The sequence below is a fragment of the Alligator mississippiensis genome, chromosome 16 (assembly GCF_030867095.1).
Source record: "Alligator mississippiensis isolate rAllMis1 chromosome 16, rAllMis1, whole genome shotgun sequence".
Lineage (NCBI taxonomy): Eukaryota > Metazoa > Chordata > Crocodylia > Alligatoridae > Alligator > Alligator mississippiensis.
The window spans coordinates 35,189,893-35,208,458 of record NC_081839.1 but is presented as its reverse complement, the minus strand read 5'-3'; the positions used below and the strand labels follow the sequence as shown (position 1 = coordinate 35,208,458).

The 18,566-nt window shown below is 60.8% G+C and overlaps 2 protein-coding genes across 6 annotated transcripts in view; one reads left to right on the top strand and one right to left on the bottom strand.

The window, feature by feature from the left end:
- The first annotated feature begins 897 nt into the window (after nucleotides 1-897).
- Nucleotides 898-4,207, top strand: CXCR5 (C-X-C motif chemokine receptor 5). Its single transcript, XM_059719483.1, has one exon. The coding sequence runs from the start codon at nucleotides 1,016-1,018 to the stop codon at nucleotides 2,084-2,086; it is 1,071 nt and encodes a 356-aa protein (XP_059575466.1). The 5' UTR covers nucleotides 898-1,015; the 3' UTR covers nucleotides 2,087-4,207.
- Nucleotides 4,208-4,793: 586 nt separating this feature from the next.
- BCL9L (BCL9 like) overlaps nucleotides 4,794-18,566 on the bottom strand; it is a 59,516-nt gene continuing 45,743 nt past the window's right edge. For 4 of the 5 annotated variants that reach the window (XM_059719477.1, XM_059719478.1, XM_059719480.1 and 1 more), the window contains exons 3-8: nucleotides 17,113-17,235; nucleotides 14,524-14,734; nucleotides 13,684-13,768; nucleotides 10,966-13,381; nucleotides 8,800-9,060; nucleotides 4,794-6,315 (exon numbers count right to left, since the gene is read on the bottom strand). In XM_059719477.1, the coding sequence (XP_059575460.1) occupies nucleotides 5,159-6,315; nucleotides 8,800-9,060; nucleotides 10,966-13,381; nucleotides 13,684-13,768; nucleotides 14,524-14,734; nucleotides 17,113-17,235 (4,253 nt within the window). In that variant the 3' untranslated portion in view covers nucleotides 4,794-5,158. The remainder of the gene's footprint in view (nucleotides 6,316-8,799; nucleotides 9,061-10,965; nucleotides 13,382-13,683; nucleotides 13,769-14,523; nucleotides 14,735-17,112; nucleotides 17,236-18,566) is intronic. The other variant, XM_059719481.1, reaches the window with a different exon arrangement.

Genomic DNA, 18,566 nt, shown 5'->3' with positions numbered 1-18,566 from the left:
CGCAGCACACGTTGCTCTGAAGCGCACCCCCCTCGGCCTCTGCCCGCTGTCGCGCTGCCCACGTACCTGGCTCGCGTCGTTCCCATGCATCTCTGCACACTCGCCCTCCCTGTGTGCCGGCCAGCTCCCAGCCAGCTCTTCTGAGAAAGCAGCGCATGTCCTGCCACTGCCCTCAACCCAGCCTTTTCCTGCAGGGCAACAGGAGCTGCCCCCCAGGCCCGTCAGGGACCAGGGGCTCACACCTCCACAGAGAGTGCTCCCCAGCACATAGCAGCCAAAGTGAGGGAGGTATCTAGGGACGTAAGGACCAGGCTGAAAAATTATTCAGAAAGTAGTCTCAAGCCTTATCTGCAAACCACTGAGGCTCTCCGCAAGGCACTACATCCCAACTCCAGTCCAGGGAAATTAGAGGCATCCCCACAAAGACAAACTGGAGAGTGAGAGTGTTTGCGCGGGCGAGGGGACTAGGGGGCCCTGGGAGAAACTGAACCTGATGCAAGGACAGGGAAGGCAGGCCAGCAACATCCGGGACACAGGGGCAGGGAAAAATCAATGAGATTAAGTGGGAAATTCAAACTAATAGGAGGAAAAGCTAATTGCCACAGGAAGTCACGAAGGTCAGGAACTTAGCTGCAAAGAGAGCTCGGATATCTGTTTGGATAGCGAGACCATCCAGAAATAGTTTAATGATTGATACTGAGACAAGGATTGGAAGGGAATCAAAGCTTCCTACTTCAGGGTTCAAGCCAATCTGCACCTGTTAGCGGTCAGGATGAGACCCTCCGGGGCAGACTACCCCACATCTGCTCCTGCAGGCTTTCATGAGACAGACAACTGCTGGGTGCAGCCATCACAGGCAACTGCCTTCAGCTGATGGTGGCTCCTGTCAGGCAGGAAGTTTGCCAGACCACAGCTCTGCTCCTGGCCCAGTCCCTGGGCTTCCCCCTGGGGAAGAGTCCAGCTGTGCAGACGCTGAGACCCATAACGGGCTTCTTCTTTTGTTCAGCAGATCCTGATGGAGATGAGCGGCTACGGCGACACTGAAAACACCACCAATGACTTAGACAACTATTTGTGCCCTGAGTCAAGCTTGTCACAGACTAACGAAGCTGCAAACATGTTCAGAAAGATCTTCATGCCCCTCATTTACCTGCTGATGTTCCTCCTGGGGACCATGGGCAACGCCCTGGTCCTGGCCATCCTGGAGCGCTGCAAGCGTTCCCGCACCACCACAGAGAGCTTCCTCTTCCACCTGGCCCTGGCGAACATGGTGCTGGTGCTCACCTTCCCCTTCAGCGTGATTGAGAACTTGGCTGGCTGGATCTTCGGGACATTCCTCTGCAAAATTCTCAGCGCTGTGCACAAGATCAACTTCTACTGCAGCAGCATCCTGCTGGGCTGCATCGGGGTGGACCGCTACCTAGCCATCGTGTACGCCATCCACACCTACCGGAGGCGCAGGGCCAGGGCCATCCACATCACCTGCACAGCCATCTGGGTCTTCTCGCTGGTGCTGACCTTGCCCGACCTCATTTTCATGGAGGTCTGGAAAGACCCCAACAACCGCAGCATCTGCTACTTCCCACAGATGGGGATTCATGGCAACGACATGTGGCTGGCCACCCGCTTTCTGTACCACATCGTGGGTTTCTTCATGCCCTTGCTAGTCATGTGTTACTGCTACGCAGCCATTGTCAGGACCCTGTGCCAGTCGCAGCGGCTGCAGAGGCAGAAGGCCGTGCGAATCGCCATCCTGGTCACAGGCGTGTTCCTGCTCTGCTGGAGCCCGTACCACATCGTCATCTTCCTGGACACGCTGACCAAGCTGGGCGTGCTCTCAAAGGACTGCCTGGTGGAGGAGCAGCTGAGCACCAGCATCCTGGTGACAGAGGCCATCGGCTTCACACAGTGCTGCCTCAACCCCATCCTGTACGCCTTTGTGGGAGTCAAGTTTCGCAACGACTTCTTCCGGATCCTGCAGGAGCTGGGCTGCATCAGCCACGAGACCCTGCAGGAGATCCTGGACGTGACAAGGAAGGGCAGCGGGGTTGAGTCCGACAACACCACATCCATCTCCACCTTCTGATGAGGACGTGGGCGCGGGCTGGAGCCAGCCTTGCAGCCCTGGCCTGCGGCGCACAGACTCCACATGATGCAGGCCGCGGGCCCGTGCGGCAGGAGCAGCCGCAGCGCCTTCTTTGCTCCCCGTGAGGCTGAGGACCAACAGCCATTCACATGTCCGAGACTTGCCAGCTGCTTCCCCTGGCTACTGTGTGCATTGAACACGTGGCCAAAGCCCGGACCCAAGCAAAGCAGGCTGAGCACATCTGGCCTGTCTGGCCAGGCAGCAATGCAAGTCCAGCCACTGCTTACTGAGCCGGTTGCCTCCAGCCCAGACACTGAGCCCCATACAATCAAGGCCCATTTCCCAGGAAGTCTGCCATTGCACCAGGCTGCTTGTTTCTACCTTACATGGACGACATTCAAGACTCCCACTGCACCCATCTCCAAGGCCTTGATGGTTAGAAATGCCTTTCCTGTGGCAGCTGCAAACTCCCCTGCTCACTGTCTCCCCATGTAACTGCTGCTGATCACACCAGGTCCTGACGTCGGAGAGCAGGCAGCTCTGGGTGTGCAGGCAGTGGTCTTTAAGGAAGACCGTTCCCTGGCTCAGGACAGCTCCAGCCCTAACCACACTGTGCTCCGGTGCTGCCGGAGTCTGAAGACCAAGGAGAACTGCTCCTTTCTCTGAGGCTGAAGGGTCACAGGCTCCTCTGGGGCTTGGTGGCTGCATGTTTCTGGGGTGCCGAGTACAAGAATTCCCGTCAGTCCAGAGCAAACCAGCACAGGGAAGGGAACAAACTCCCTGGGGTCTTGGCAGGTGTGCAAACGAGATCCCAGGTTGGCTTTGCTCTGCCCGCCATGAGGGGCTGGTGGAAATCCCACGCGTTAGATTTAGTCAGCAAAAACTTGAGCTCCGACGACTGCCCTGAACCGCAGGCGCCCAGTGGCTGCTGGGGCCAGAGCTGCTCTGCACAGACATGTGCCAGTCGCCCACCTCCTCTGCTGTCACCCAGCCCACAGCGTGCAGCCCCTTGCCAGCCCCGGGTGATTCAGCCGTGTTGCAGCGGGGCTGCTGCAGCGCAGGGCGAGGGAAGCAGCTCCTGGGCCGGCCGGCCGTGGCCGCGCTGCATGGCCGAGTTCCAGTGCTGGCCCGTTTTGGCCTCTGCCACCAGCTGAGCCAGGGCCACTCCGTGAACTCAGGGCGCTCGTCTCAGGCCCCGTGCCCCCCGGTGGCTCCCACTGCCACGCTGGCCCAGGGGCGGCAGCCCCAGCGCTTGGGCGCGGCCGAGGCACAGGGGAGCGGCTGCCCCCCTACCCCCCACCCCGGCCTGAGGGGAGGCCCAGGGCCTGCGGAGCCGGGGCATGGCGCGGTGCGGCTCAGCGGGAGACCCCAGCCCTTGAGCAGCAGCGGTGGGGAAGGGGTGCGCAAGGCAGCGTCTCCCAGCCCCACACGGGCGAGTCTGGCCTGGTCCCAGCCCTGGCCTCCGCGTCCACGCTCTGCCCATGCTCCTTACGGGCCCACCCCAGGCGTGGACCTACCTGCCCGGGCTGTCCGTGGCCTCCCCGGCCCAGCCTGGCCTCAACGCAGCCTGGCTCTGGTGGCCCGTGGGGTGGGATGTGAGGCCGAGGCGTGGGAGGTCTGATGCCTCCTGCCAGCGACGCTGGGGGCTGCCCGCCCGCCTGAGGAAGGAACGGGGTGGCTGACACCAGCCCTGCCCAGAGCCCCCCTGGCGGGTGCTGGCAGCCAGCCGGGCACCCCCGGGCCAGCGCAGAGCGACAGGCCTGCTGTGCCCGGCCCAGCCCGATCTGGGGAGCCTGGTGTTGTGCTGCGACAGCCCCACTCGCAGCTCCTCCCGCTGGAGGTTGCACCAAAGGGGACGGAGCCGGCTGCGAAGCAGCGCCCGGGCGCCCGCAACAGGCCCCAGCCGGGCCAGGTGACTGCACCCTTGGGCCCCGGCTGGACGTGAGAAGCCCGCGCTTGACCGCTTGCCTGGCCCCAGCCCTGGCACACCCCCCCGGCAGGCTGAGCCCCGGCCGCAGCAGCCGCTGCGCTCCAGAAGGGCGAGAGGAAAGCCGGCTTCGTGTTCTACCTGGCCAGGCTGGCGCGGTGCCTGCGGCTGCGTGGGGCCGGGCCTGGCACCGCACACCGTCCTGGCGCCGGCGGCCAGCAGCCCCGAGCCCCAGAGCTGTGTGCAGAGCCCCTCGGGAAGGCTTGCCCGGCGTGGCCAGAGCCAGCTCACATGGCGCTCAGCACCTTGTCCCCCACAGCCAGGTGCAGAGGGGCAGGCAATGCTCCAGGACGGGCAGGGCAGGGCAGGGCAGGGCAGGGGGCAGCAGGAGGCAGTGCTTGGAGCAGACGGGGCTCCGGCAGCAGGAGGGGGAGGCATGGGCATGGGCAGGCTTGCACAGCACGCCCAGGGCAGCCTCAGGGGCCAAAGTGCTGCCGTGGACGCTCCGAGCAGGGAAGGAGCAGCTTGCGGAGCTGGCGCCTGGGGTCCAGCTGCAGGACATGGCCTGGGGGCTGCACACACCTCTGTGAAGAGAGTAGCAGCTGCTCTGGCACAAGCCCTCATGCCCTGGCTCTACGCACCGCTGGTCTCACGGCCTCGGGGAGGGGCGGGGGTCTGGCCCGCCCTGGCTCCGTGACTTACTGTCAAGTTTTGTTGTGTGCTTTTGTTTTTTTCAAACAGATTTCGAGGCTTCTATTAAAACACAGAAATACAGAACAATTAAAAACCAGCACAAGTTTTGCCTTTCCCAGCGACCTATTTACAGCTAGTTCAAACCCCTCTTGACATTTTGGTTGCTTTAAAAAAACAACATAAAAAAACAAAACAAAAACCCCACTCTAAGAGGAAAAAAATAACTGAACATTTTACAACTGCTGCAGGATCTGGGAGCCCCTGGCTGCAGCGCGGGTCTCATAGCGACTCCAATCCCAGCTCCCCCCTCCCCCCAAAGAAAGGATTCACATCACGTTTGCTGCACATCGGGTCTCCGCACAGAGGCACGTCCGACATGGAGACCACCCCCACGGCCCCTAGGCCTGGCCCCCGCCTGCCCAGTAATCCCAGCCCCGCACGCCCGGGCACGGCTAGAAGGGCAGGTTGGCCATGTTCCCCGGCCCGGGGAGGTAGTTCATTTGGCTGTCCAGGGAGACGCTCCGCTGCCTCATCTGGTGCGTGACCATGAGGTTCTGCTGAGGCGGGGGCCCCATGAGGGAGCCCTGAGGTGACATCATGTGCCCGGCCTGGGCGTACATCTCCCCCGACACAGACATGCTCCTCTGCTTGGCCTGCATCAGCATGAAGTTCTGCTGCGCCATGAGGCTCTGCTGCGGGGACATCATGCCCTGGTGCATGCTGCTGCCCATCATGCCCTGTTGCGGCGGCATGCCTGTCCTGCCCAGCACGGGCACCTGTCCCGGGTGACACATGGGCATGCCAAGTCCCCGCTGCACGCTCTGCTGCCCCGGGAGGCTGGGGGCCGCCATGCCCGGGCGCACGGTGGTCTGTTCTGTCATCATGTTCTGCAGGTTCATGAGGTGGAGGTTGGAAGGCTGCGATTTCGGAACTTGGGTGTCGCCCTTGGGGAAATACTGCAAGGTGCTGCTTGGCTTCTCAGAGGGGATGATCCTGGACAAGTCAAACTCGGGGATGCCCGTGGGTGTGGGGCGGATGACCTCGCTTAGCTCAGGGTCGTTCAGCACCGAGGCCACCCCTGGAAGCACCGCGGGGTAAGGCTCGCCAATCCGAGGAGGGATGCTCTTGCCCATCAGGTGCTGCTGTGGGGGCATCTGGCCAGGCTGCTGGGAGGGAAGGTCCTCTGGTGGTAAGGCCATCCCGGGGGGATAGTGCTGTTGCAGGCCAGGGCCGCCACCGCCTCCGGGGGCCATGGGCATACCTGCGGCTGGCGATGGCATGGCACCATGAGGCTGCTGCATGCGGGGGAACACCAGCTGGCTGGAAGGGATCATCTGAGAGCTGTTGGGCACAGGGCCACACTGCTGGTTCAGGGGGTCCTGATGCCCGGGGGGCAGCATCATGGGGTTCTGGCTGGGGATGCCCGCCCCCTGCGCCCCGGGGTGCATTGGAATGTTGGAGCCCAGGGGGTTTGGCGAGGACATCATGGAGGTGGGGGGCTCGTGGGACAGTGGCTGCTGGCCAGGCAGGCTCATCCCCATGGGGCTCTGCGAGGATGCGGGCCCCACCGAGTTCAAGTGCAGCTGATTTGGCTGGTTTCCTGCAACACCTGATGGAGAGAGAAAGAAGAGGGTTAACTTTGTGTCCCTGCACCTCCCCAGCCACTGGCAGCCCATCCCAGCAGCAGCCACGCAGAGAGCAGCCCCAGTCCCAGCCTGCAGTGTCAGACCCACTGTTCTCACCACAGCACCGCTCCTGCTGCATCTCAGCCAGGCTGCACAGAGGAGAGCAGCCAGCCAGAGCAAGTGGTCGGTGACCAGCACCTCCGTCTCTGGCCCAGAGGGTCAGTGGGCTAGGTGGATGCACTGGCTGGCTGGCAATAAGTTCCAGGCACCAGAGCAGCTTGGTCCTGTAGTGGAGTTTCACCCCCACTGGGAAGAACCTTGAGTCAGGGACTGTTGCCACAACCTGCCATCGGGGCACAGGTAGGTTTGGGGCTCCTAGCAGGCTGCTGCTCCCACGGTGCCTTCACCAGGTGAGCTGTCTGCTGTGCAGGCCACGCTGCAACCCCAGCACAGGGGAGCGCCCCGTTGGCACAGTCACAGCCAGGAGGGTGGGAGGGAGTTTAGTATGAGGCATTATCCCCTGGCAGTGGACAGTGAGAACGAGCGAGCGACTCGCATGCCCAGCACTAGCACGTTCACATTGCTAGAGCTGGGTCAGGTTTCTTTGTTGCCAGAGCTGCAGCTTCACGGGGCCACAATTATAGTCTGAGAAATAAGGTGGAAGGGACCCCAGAAGGCATCTACCACCTCCCCACTCGAGGCAAGATCAGCCCTGTCCAAACCTCCTAAAGCTGCACAATCAAGCCTGTCGCAGAGGCACATTGTCCGAGGACACCGAAGCCACGCAAAGCTGCCCCAGGTAAAGCAGGGGACAATGGCCATCAGTGTCCCACTGCTGTTGGCAAAGTACACCCGAAAATGCACTTGAGAGATCCTGGGCAGAGGCCATGCCCCCTGCTACAGAGGACAGCAAAACCCCCATCTGTACCAATCTGACCACGTGGTGCAATTTCTTCCTGACCCCAAATGTGGCAATCGGCCTGACTCCCTAGCAGAGGGGCACAATCCTCTAGCCAGGGACATCCAGGTTTTAGTCCCAGCTGGAGCACTGCACAGCCCAGTCACAATCCTCATCCTGGGCTGAAGGCAGCAAAGTCCCCCATATACTTGTAGTGACAGGAAGGGGAAAACATCCTTCGTGGCCTCATATGGCACCTGGCAAAGCCCAGAAGCCAAGGAAAAACACCCCCCTTCATTCTGCTCTGCAACCTGGGAACAGCAGGGGTAATCCACACATCACACCCTCTCACTGGACAGTCAGTTTCCTTTCCATGTCCTCTTCATAACCTTATCCCAGCTCCTTTCATCTCCTTCCATAACTGAGCACAGCCCATCCAATCTCCCCCTGCTTCGGGCGCCAGAGCTCTTGTTACCTCCCAGCAATTTATCTGGGCATAGCTTTTCCTGGATCATCCCTGACCAATGCTTATGCTTCTTGAACACCTCCAGTGATGGGGATTCCACAACTGCCCATCTGGGTCCAACTCTGCAGATCCTCACAGTCAAAATAACTACCAACAACTTTGGAAAAAAGACAGAAGTTGCTGATTCTTAATTGGGAAAACTGCCAGTTTTTTTAAGGGTTTAAAAACCTCAAACCCAAATGTCTCTATTGACTGGAAACTTATTTCCCTCCAGTTCAGCCACCAAACCAAAAACACTGGCCATGCACTCTGCTCCCCTCCCTCATGCTCCCTGTGCCACGGAGGGTTGCTGACGCTGTTCTGAAGGTTCAGCTGAAGAGCTCTGACACAGCACCTTGGCCACGCGGCTTTGACTCTTTGAGCGTTGCAGGCTACACCCCCAGCCAGGTAGCCAGGCTCTGCTCTGAACTTCCATCCCGCCAAGGACTGGCTGGAGTACCACACAAGGCAACGCTCTGTGCTGGAGATCCTAGAAATCAGCTCTTACCAGGGGACAAGAAAAGCTGGGGACATCCTAAGTGCAGGGAGAGACCATGGGGCAGATGGCTGTTGGGGGAGCTGTGCACAGCAGGATGGGATGACTGAGCAGGGGAGGAGGAGCTGCGGATCCGGTCCATGTCACACCAGTCCCTTGCCCATGTGCACACCCTGCCCTGGGCTGGCAGGGGGAGGGCTGGCCAGGCAAGGAGAAGCAGACACCAGAACAGCCCTGCATCCACAGCCACATGAACCAATGCACTGCTCTGCCCCAGGCTCCAAGGGCCTTACAAACTGGTAACAAACAGGAGGCTGCTGGGGATAGCAGCTCTACAGCTGCAGTGAAGCAGCTTAGTCCATGGCATTCAGGGAGCAGAGAGCGCCCAGGCCCCTGATTACACCCTGGGGTAGGGTGCTGGGGCAGGTGCCACTGCTGAGCCACAAGTTTTTGCAGAGATGGGAGCAGAAGCCAGGTGGCCTGCTCTCCCCCTGGCAGGCTTGCAGCCACTGGATTGATCCTGTCCCTCTAAACCCCAGCTGTAGCCTTCTCTCCCTGCATGAACGTACCTGCCATGCTTCCCGGCGGGAGCATGGGCCTGTCTGGGAGCAGCTCATCATCAGAGGTGGCAATGGTCTTGATGGCATTGTGGTAGAGTGGCGTGGAGCTGGGCATGGCGTACTTGGACATCTGTGACATCATCAGCGAGAGGGGGTTCTGGGAGGGGGATGGATCTGGAGAGGAAGTAAAAGGCATGTTGGGATTCAGGGTGCTAGAGGGGTTACTGGCTGGTGCGGAGGAACTGCTCCTAGGCCCAGGAGGCAGAGAACCTGCAAGCAAGAGAGAAACCAGCTTAGTGCTCTTGCCAGGGATAGTGGATGGCGAAGGAGCCCAGGAAGACCAACCCAGCCTGGCCCAGACCTGAGCCCACAGGACCAGGGACATGCTGTGCTGGGACATCACTGCATAGTGGCCTCAGAGCCAGACACCCTAAGCTGTGCCAGCATCCTGCTCCAGTCCAAACCCAGCATCCTGACTGGACCCACTGCTCACTGTCCAAGTCAGAGAAGGAGAGAGGCTGATTCTGGGACAGAGGGCGCCAAGTGGGAGCTGGTATCTGACCCGAGTCGAGTCGAGAGAGCTTTGCCCCACCCCGCCCCCATTGCTTATTTTCAAATCTCAGCTGGAACCTCAATGCAAAAGACCAGTGTCTAGAGCCCACACAGAGACCACAAACCTATGGCACTGTATGTGCAAACGTGTATGAGTGAGCACACACGTCTGCATGAGAAATGCATGGCTGGCGGCAAGGCTTGGCTGACACCTGCTCTGGCTGGCAGCATGGGATGGGGTTGATGTGTGCAGAGCATCCAGTGAGCAACCCCCACCCTGCAGTGTCAGAGTAGTTGGGACCAAGCTCTCAGCATTTCCAGGGGCCTCCACTGCAGCACCACATGCCCTCAAGGCCTCCTCAGACAAACAGGAGCTGATGGGCACAAAGCAGTTTGAAGCATGGACAGGATACGAGGGTTTGCTTGGGGAAGGGAGGTCAGTCTTGCTTGGAGACATCAGAGACAAGACAGAGCTCCCCAGTGCAGGGAGAGGCACCGGCTTTTCACCCCTCCGGATGGATGCAGCAGAAGGGATGTGGGGTGGAGGACTTAGAACAGTCCCAGAGCAGGTGGGTAGGGAGGAGGAGGAGGCCAGAGGCAGTCTTCCAGTGACACCTGAGGAAAGGACAAGCTGCCCTCAGGAGCAGGGACAGCTGGCACAGGGGAGAAGTGACAAGGCTCGTCAAAGCAACAGGGGCACAGGGAGGGGCCCAGCCACCAAGTCCTGACTCCCAGGCTCCTGCTCTGTCCATTAGGTTGCCTGGCCTCCACAATTCAACCCAGATCTAACCCACCCTGCCCCCTGCAAGACATCGCCCAGACACAGAGACACCAGGAAACACAGGCACGTGGGCACCAGCCCAAGTCACCGTGCAGCTGCCCTGGGCTTTGGAATGCAGCGTGACAGGTTTGTCCAACACCATGTGCACACACACACTTACCAACACCCTTCCCGTGCTGCACTGCCCGTGACTCTGGCCTTTACCTGTTGAGCAGTGGGATGTGGGAGGCTGAAGCCTCTGCCTCATCTCTAACCCAGTTTCACCTCTTCCCCACAACAGCAGTCACCGCCTTCCAGACTGGCCAGCCTGTCTCCCTTCTCAGGAACGAGAGAGCAGGGATCCCACTGGGGACTAAGCAGCTGCTGGCATTAATCTCCCCTGGGAAGGCAGTAGTGGCGAGGGCTGAGCAGGTTCATTCAGCACAGACTTCCCCAGTCTAAGCACCTGCTCGCTTCTCCCCAGCGCCAGAGCTCTTGCCCAAGGCCAGCATGTGGCACCAGAGGGAGAAGTCCGGGGGGAAGGGAAGCAGCACCATCACCCTGAGAAGGGGCTGTTAACTTTTGCAATTCAAATATTTCTTTCAAATCAAGCAAAGGCTCAGTGATTCATGTGGCCAGACAGCCCTGGTGCTGGGGTAACTGGCTAACACACAGGGAGGGCAGGACATGGCTGACAGAGTTTGTGGCACATTGGGTAAAGCTGTGCTGAGTCCCCGGTGTCAGTGGACACAGGACACAGGCCCACAGAGGCTGTCGGGGCACAGGGCACTCGGGCCCACGCCTATGCATGCTCCCATGCGCCCACGTTTGCTCGCAGCGGCGGCTCACACATGCCAGCTTACCCTGCTCCATCCCTCCCAGGGAAGATGCTGAGTTCATGCTGATGGGCTGCTTGCTCTGGCTGACTCCTGGACTTGAAAGGGTGGTTTTTGGAGAAGGCACCCACGCAGGGGAAGGAACAGCCATGGAAGGGGACTTCAAGCGGCTTGGGGAGCTGGTAGGCGACCGGACACTGAGGGAGGAGCTCATCACCTGGGGCGACTTGAGGGGCCCGGCTGGGTTGGCAGGCGGCACGCTGACCATCTGCGAGGGCGTCTGCGGGGACTTAAGGTTGGCTGAGGGGGAAGTACCCAGGGGCGAGTGCACCTGGCTGAGCGTCGGGGATTTGAGATGGCCCATGCCAGGGGAGTTCATCTGGCCGATACTGATCGTGAGGTCGGAGGGCCGGCGGCCCAGGCCCCGCGAAGGCGCCGGGTGGATGCTAGCCCCCTGGCTGGGAGGGGGATTGGAGGCGGGTGGTAAGGGGATGTGGCTGAGCCTGGTGGTGCTGCCAATGGTGCCAACAGGCAGGGTACCCTGCTCAGGGGTGAACATGTCCGAGGAGCTGCCCATCTCCTGGGGCAGGCTGTGATAGGGGCCCTGGCCACCGGGGAAGCCTTGCTGGCCCTGGCTGGCAAACTGCGAAGGGATCATCATCTTCTGGGGCGTGCCCATCATCACGCTGCTGCTGCCGTTCTGGGCTCGCGCCCTGGTCACCTCCTCTGGACTCATGCCCTGATGGCCCATCATGTCAGGGCCCCTCATCTTCTGTGACATCAGCATCTGCTGCTGCGGTGTCATCTGGACGTTGAGGTTCATGTTCATGTTCATGTTGACATTCATGTTCATGTTGAGGTTTCCAGGGCCCAGAGGCGTGTCCATGTCGCGGAGGCTTGACTGGCTCATGGGTGGACTCAGCATCCCTCTGGTCCCTGCGAAGTCCATGCCCAGGGGTGCACCACCCAGGCTCTCCCCTGGCATCTGGCCAGGAAACATAGATGGGTCCATCTGCCGGTGAGCTTGTATCATCCTCTCCATCTCCATGCCTTGGCTCATGGAGCTGCCCGACATCCCCATGGGCCTCTGCACTGCCACGGGGCGCTTCTCCATCAGCTGGTGCCTCAGGATCTCCTCCCTGGCTCGGGGGGTCATGAACCGCTCAGGGTCCCCCTGTCCCGAAGGGTAGGGCAGATTCCCTTGTGGAAAGTTCCCAGGGCCTCCGATGGGGGGCATGTCATCACTCCACCCCATGCCGGGTCTGACTGGCCGCTGCATGGCGTTCATGGGCCCGAGTGCATCCATGGGCATGTTCTGCATTGCCCCAAAGCCAGGGACCCGCTGCATCTGACTGCCAGGGAACCGTGGGCCTGGGAAGGGGCCTCCCCTCAGCGGCATGGGGTCCTGGACATCAATGGGCCCTCGCAGCTGGCTGCCCATGCCCGGTGGCCACTGCTCCCCAGGCTTGCTGTGGTAGGGTGGTGGCGGGCCTCGCATGATCATGCCGCTCATGGACTGAGGGATCATCATCTCTTGCATGGGCCGGCCATGGATGCTAATCTGCTCTTCCTTCCGCCGCTTCTCCTCGTAGTACTCCTCCTGCAGCTTCCTCCAGGCCACCTGCTCTGGGGTCAGGTTATCCTGGTTCAGGCGCTGCATCATCATGTTCATCTGCTGGCCCATGTCAGAGCCCGGGTGGTGGGGGACCTCGTGCTCCAGGCTGGGCCCCCCTAGGCTCTGCGTCTGGGAGATCATGGACTGCAGGGGCTCTTCATATTTCTTCATGGCAGTGGGTGGTGGGGGGGGCTGGGCAGGGGGAGGCTGTGGCTGGGGGGCAGCACTGCCCTCGCTGGCGCTTTGGTTGGACTTCAGGAAGGGCTCAGCCTCCCCACTGCGCAGGAACATGCGCTCAATGTCCCGTAGAGTCTGCAGGGAGCGCTCCCGGTGCTCCAGCTGCTCCTTGGAGAGGCCCTCTGAGTTCAGGGGGTTCCTGGGGCCCAGCCCTGCCTGCCCGTTCCCAGCTGTGCCAGGGCCAGGGCCAGGGCCAGAGCCAGGGCCAGGGCCAGGCCCAGGGCCGTCCCCCAGCAAGGTGGAGGTGGAGGTGTTGGATGAGTCCCCCAGCCCGGGCTGCATGGCAGTGGCAGTGGCTGTGGGCGTGTTGGGGTGGTTGCTTCCGGACTGGTTGCTACTGCTGCTGTTCCCCACAGAGTTGGGAGTCAGGTCCCTCCGGACGTCATCTCCAGCCCCTTCCTGGGGCAGGGCCACCGGCGTGGGTAGAGCGGTCGGGGTGATGCCCTGGGGCGGGGGCGGCGGCTGGGCTGGGGGCGGCTGTGGCTGTGACTGACTGCCCTGAGGTGCGGGGGGCTGGGACTGTGGAGTGTTGGCAGCAGGCGGGTTAATGGGCAGCTGCTCAGCACCCGCCAGCACCTTGGGAGCTGGAGCCTGGTGGAGGAAGGGGAGGTGGCAGTCAGTGGGGAACATTCACAATAGTGTTCTGCCCCAGGACCCTGAGCCCTGCTGCATACCCCCTGCCAGCAGCCCTTTCCGAATGGGTCCCACAGAGGTGCATCCTCCTGTACTCCCTCCCCATGGGTAGCCCCTTCCTCCACAAAGCAGCTGAACTGCTTCCCCCGCAGCAGAAAGCAAGGAGCAGGCTGGGGGCAGGCTGTGATGGCCGTGGTGCTGGCCAGGGGCCCAAGTCAGCAGCAGGTGCCCAAGGCAGTGCTGGCACATGCCAGCCATACCTGGTCCAGCTTTGCCCGGGGAACGTTCTGCTGGTGGTAGGCCAGGATGGAGTCAGCGCGGCCCTGCAGGACAGCTTCTGCGGCGCTGAGGAAAGAGCACAGCCAGTCACAAACACACACAAACACACTGCCAAGAGCTGGGAGAGACCAGCATCACCTTGGAGCCACAGGCCCCAGCAAGACAACCTCTGCCTTCCCTTTCTCCAGGGGAATGCAGGAAGCCCAGGGCTCACTGTGTGGGGCATGGGCCTAGCAGGGCAGTGGACTGCACTCCCATCTGCTGTATGCAGACCCTAGAGTCTCTCTCTAATGAGACTGCAACTGCCTCAACAGTTCCCTTCTCCCACCTGCAGTGCTGCACACTGTGCTCTGCTCAGCACTGGCTGCTGCACGGTAACCCCAGATTCTGTGTGGAACCAGTGTGCCAGGGAAATACCTTCAGATATGCCCTGTGAAACCAGCCAGGCACTTCACAGCTGCACAGCCAGATGCTGTGCAGCAGAATACGAGGATAAAGCTGCGTGGTGCTGGGACTCACTGCAGTCTGTTCTCCCAGGGACAGTCTGAATCGAGCCATCAGCCCACCTAGCCTGGATCCTGCCCTGTTCCCACTGATTCTGTTTTGTGCCTGTTGCTCTCATGCAGGAAGGCAGCATGTGAGCACTGCTGGGAGGAAGCTCCTAATCAGTGTGAAGTACCTCTAATAGGGCCCCTGAAGCCAGTGCTGGAGGAATGCAGTTGGGGACCCATGCAATGCAAGCCAGAGCCCCAGGGACCCTCCCTGTCACCTGCAGAGGCAGCTGTGCCCACAGCTCCGCCTGATAAGGAGTTGCCACTTACGTGTTGGCCAGGTTCGTGGTGAAGACGTAAACGAACTGGGAAGGCTGCTTTCCAGTGCTGCCACTTCCACTCCCTGTACCATCAGGCCGCAGGCCGGGGGTAGCGCCATGTGGGGTGCTGGAAGAACCGGTCTCATTCAGGCTTGGCAGTGGGTTGGACCCTGGCCCAAGCTGCGGAGCTGTGGACATTGCAGGATCTGCTACATTACAATCTGTGGGAGGGACAAGAGAAGAGCCGTTACACCACAGCCCACGCAGCAGAAGCAGCCAGGCAGCACACCACAGCCAGCACAACAACGCACGTGCCAACTACCTGGAGCAGGGCAATTAGAGCTGGGCACAGAGAACTAGGGAACCCAGGGCTCAGACCCGGGGGGGCTGCCTATCGGGACAGAGGGGCACTGGCCACAGTACTGCGTGTCTGTGGCTGGAAGAGCAGGGGCATAGGCTGGGGTTGACGGCACACGCAGGAGGAACAGGCAGCGTCTCTGCCCCTTGCTCCACCCTGTAACAATACTGTCTGAACACAAGGCAGAGGGGAGAGACCACGCATGGTCCCTGGCCCCCAGGAGAGCCTACGCTGCACGTTCCTCCCAGTGCCCGGCAGATGGCAGCACAGGGCAGGGATTCCCACCGCGGGTGGCAGCGACCCACAGCCAGGGCCAGGGCTCCTGCCCTTCTGCCTGGGGCAGGCAGAGCTGCCCAATGCCCCCCCCCCCCCCCGCCCCAGGGACAGCTGGGCGCCAGTGGGGGGGACGACGAAGGACACCACACAGGAGCAATGATCACCATCATTATTAAATAAGGCCCTGAATTAATATTAAAGATAGCTGTAATTAACAACACCACCACTTGGCGTCCGGCATCTGCTTACCACCACCGGCACCTTGAACAGGCTAGCACACATCTAGCAGCAGCTGTCCTGCCCCGCAAGCCCTGGCCCCGGCAGTGCAGTGCAGGACAGGGGCCCCTGCAAAAGGGCTCTCCAGGCCTGTACACAGCAAAAGAAGCCGATGGGCAGGGCCCACTCTGGCCTGCAGCTGGCAGCCTCAGGAAAAGCAGCCCTTGGCTCAAACCTGGCACTCAACATGGACCTCCAGCCCCTTTGAAAGGGTAAGCTAGTGCCACTGCCTCATTGGGAGGGGTGCGGCAGGGAAATGAGTTGCCCCAGGTCACCTAGTGAACCACTACTAGAGCCAAGTGCTGAGCCCAGGAGTTCTGGCTCCCAGCTCATACACTGCTCTGGACTATGCTGCCCCAGACAGAGATCCAAAACGAAGAGCCTCAAACGGCCACCTGCAAACCTGATCAGCTTGCAAAGCAGAGCAAGGCACAAGGGCTGCTCTGTAGGTCCTGATGCGCTTATCCCTCCTCCTCCGGCTGCAGCCAGTTGCACGCCCACCCGGCAGAGGGCAGGATGCTTACACTAGGGCTTCCCGTGCCACAATGACCTCTAAACACTTGCTCCCGACTCTCGCGTTCTACCAGCTTCTGGGCAGAGGCAGCAGGATTGACACACAGCTCTGCAGTAACCAGAAAAGCCTCTACAGGAGAGGTAACAACAGGAAATCTGGACCAGAAAGTGGAGTTAACAGCTATGAGATCTGGAGCCTGAAGTATAAGCACTGGGAGTGGTCTGGGAACCCTAGGACCACGCTCCGATTCACACCTGGAGCCTCGCAGCATTGTAACGATGTCACCTTTACATGATTCTGTTTGCCATACAAAGGATGTAACCAAGGCTAGACGCTCAAGGCGGAGACGAGAGGGGACGGGGATGCACAGACACATCAAGGGGGACACCTGGGTGCTCCTCTGCCGACCCCAGATGTTGGAGTCCTGGGGCAAAATAAGAAGGATGGTTCCAGGTAGTGACTTGTTTCCAGGCCAAAGAGCAACACCAGCCAGATGCAGGAAGCAGAGGAGGATGCAGCGGGAACCAAGGAAGCGGAGGCTAAAATCTATCGATAAATCTCGCATTCTCCAGGGACTTACAAAAAAACAACCCAGGCCTCAACCTGAGCTGGCCTTTAAATCAAGTTAAAAGCCTTGACCAAGAATTAAGGAAGTGTGGTGTGTGCTAGTTAACTCAGGCTCGACCAGACTCTTGTCAAGCTCTTACCCCATCCATTTGAAACCAGACTGCAGCTGCCTCCAAAAACAGCTGCAGTGACCCTGGTGCTGATAGCAGCGATGGAGACCTGAGCCCTTGACAGGCACTGTCAGCAGCATGGTGTGGGAAGATACCCACAGTATGTGAAGGCCCCTCCATGTGTCCTGCTGTGGAGCTGTGCCAGCACTGGCTATGAACAGCAAGCCCATCTACTGAGGAGGAGAGGCGGAAAGTGCCTCCTCCAAAGGCAGGGCTAGGGACTGATCCAGTCCAATGTGCCCCTCGTGCCCCACAGACTACCCCTCAGCTACTCCGCAGCAGCTCCCTCATGCCAGCCATGCAACATCACACACTTACAGCTCTGCCCTGACAATGCACATGCCACACTCAGCCCCCACCCACGACCTGCAAGGCCAGCTGTCCTCTGGGAGCCTGCGTGGGCCACAATGCAGGGATGCGGCAGACCGGGGCACTCACTGTGTGCGCTGCTGACAGGCTTGTCGTCCTCCTCGCTGTCTGGGCCGGAGCACCATTCGTCCCCGCTGTACGGCTGCTTCCTCTCCAGAACGCACCGCCGCTTGCTGCGAGGAGCCACCTCACCTGCAGGGGACAGACCCCGTCAGGACACCGGAATGGCAAAGCCACGGGCCACAGGGCGTTCACCCTCACCAGCCCCAGGCACGCAGGCTCATGCTGGCAAAATCAACCTGGGGGTCAAGGCACGATGACTCCATTCCCACATCAGGCCTGCCCTGAGACCAGGGACCAAGCCGCAACAGTTCAGCAGGAATGCCTGGCTGTGCACGCCCGAGGCACGGCTAGCATAGCTGCTGCGAGCAGGGTCTGGTGCTCGGGGCCCAGGCCAGCTGCTGCTGGTGCACCCCTGCTCTGATGCAGCCCCTACTCACAGGGGCCCATCAAAGCCTGCCCGGGCCCAGCCTGCCACCACAGGGCTGTTGCCATCAACGCAAGGTTGCTTGTCAGGTGCCCAGCAGCTCTGCCCAAGTCCCAGCACCATCTCGCAGCCACGGCCCAGGCGCTTCATGGGGCCAGAGCAGCTGCTGGAGCACGGAGGGGACAGCTCAGTGGATACCAGCCGTCTCCTCCATTCACAAACCTCAGTCTGGAGTAACAGGTGGGGAAGGCTCATTAGAGGCCCAGGAGGGCAGCTCCCCAGGCTTTGGCCTGCCTAGCTGGGAGGTGCTGAGCCACAGGGCTCCCAAACCCTCCCTGTGGAAACAGCCCCCTCTCTCCCCTCCTCCCCCCAGCTAGCACAGTGCCAGGCACTTCTCTTGGTATCCAGCCCAGAGCTTCCCCGCTCGGCCTTAGCCCAGGTCTCCCACCACGGCACCGGCACTCACTGCCCCCGATGGGGATCAGAGCCCCCCAGCCCAGGGCAGCTCCTCCCTCAGCCAGACACGCCAACCTCCCTCCTGACGTCCCCATCGGCCCAATCAGGTGCCGCAGCCAAGAGGACGGGCCATTTGGTTTGTCACATGCCAGCCCTCCCAGCCCAGAAGGTAATGGACAACAGCTGGTTTCAGTTGGGCCAGGGCTGGGATGGCCTCGTGAGAGCTGGGGGCCCTGGCAGCCACTCGCCTTGGCCAGAGCAGCAGCCACAGGCTGCATGGGGGAAGGCTCGGCTCCATCACTGGCAGATGGCTTCCTGCTCCCAGAGCCAAGTCTTTCAGCAAGGAAGCAGGCAGGAAAGCAGCTACTCCCCTGTGCTTTCACTGGTCTCAGGGCCTGGCCTGTCTCGCCCGCACCAGGTGCCAAGAGGCAGCAAGCAGGTGAGGCTGGGGCAGCCCCACACACTGCCAGCACCAGGACAGCCACAGACAGCAAAGATCTGCTCTTTCATCCCAGCATCAAGGCATTCGGCAGAGCCCTGCTATTCACCTCAGGCCGGCCAGGGTGGGGGGGGCGTTCAA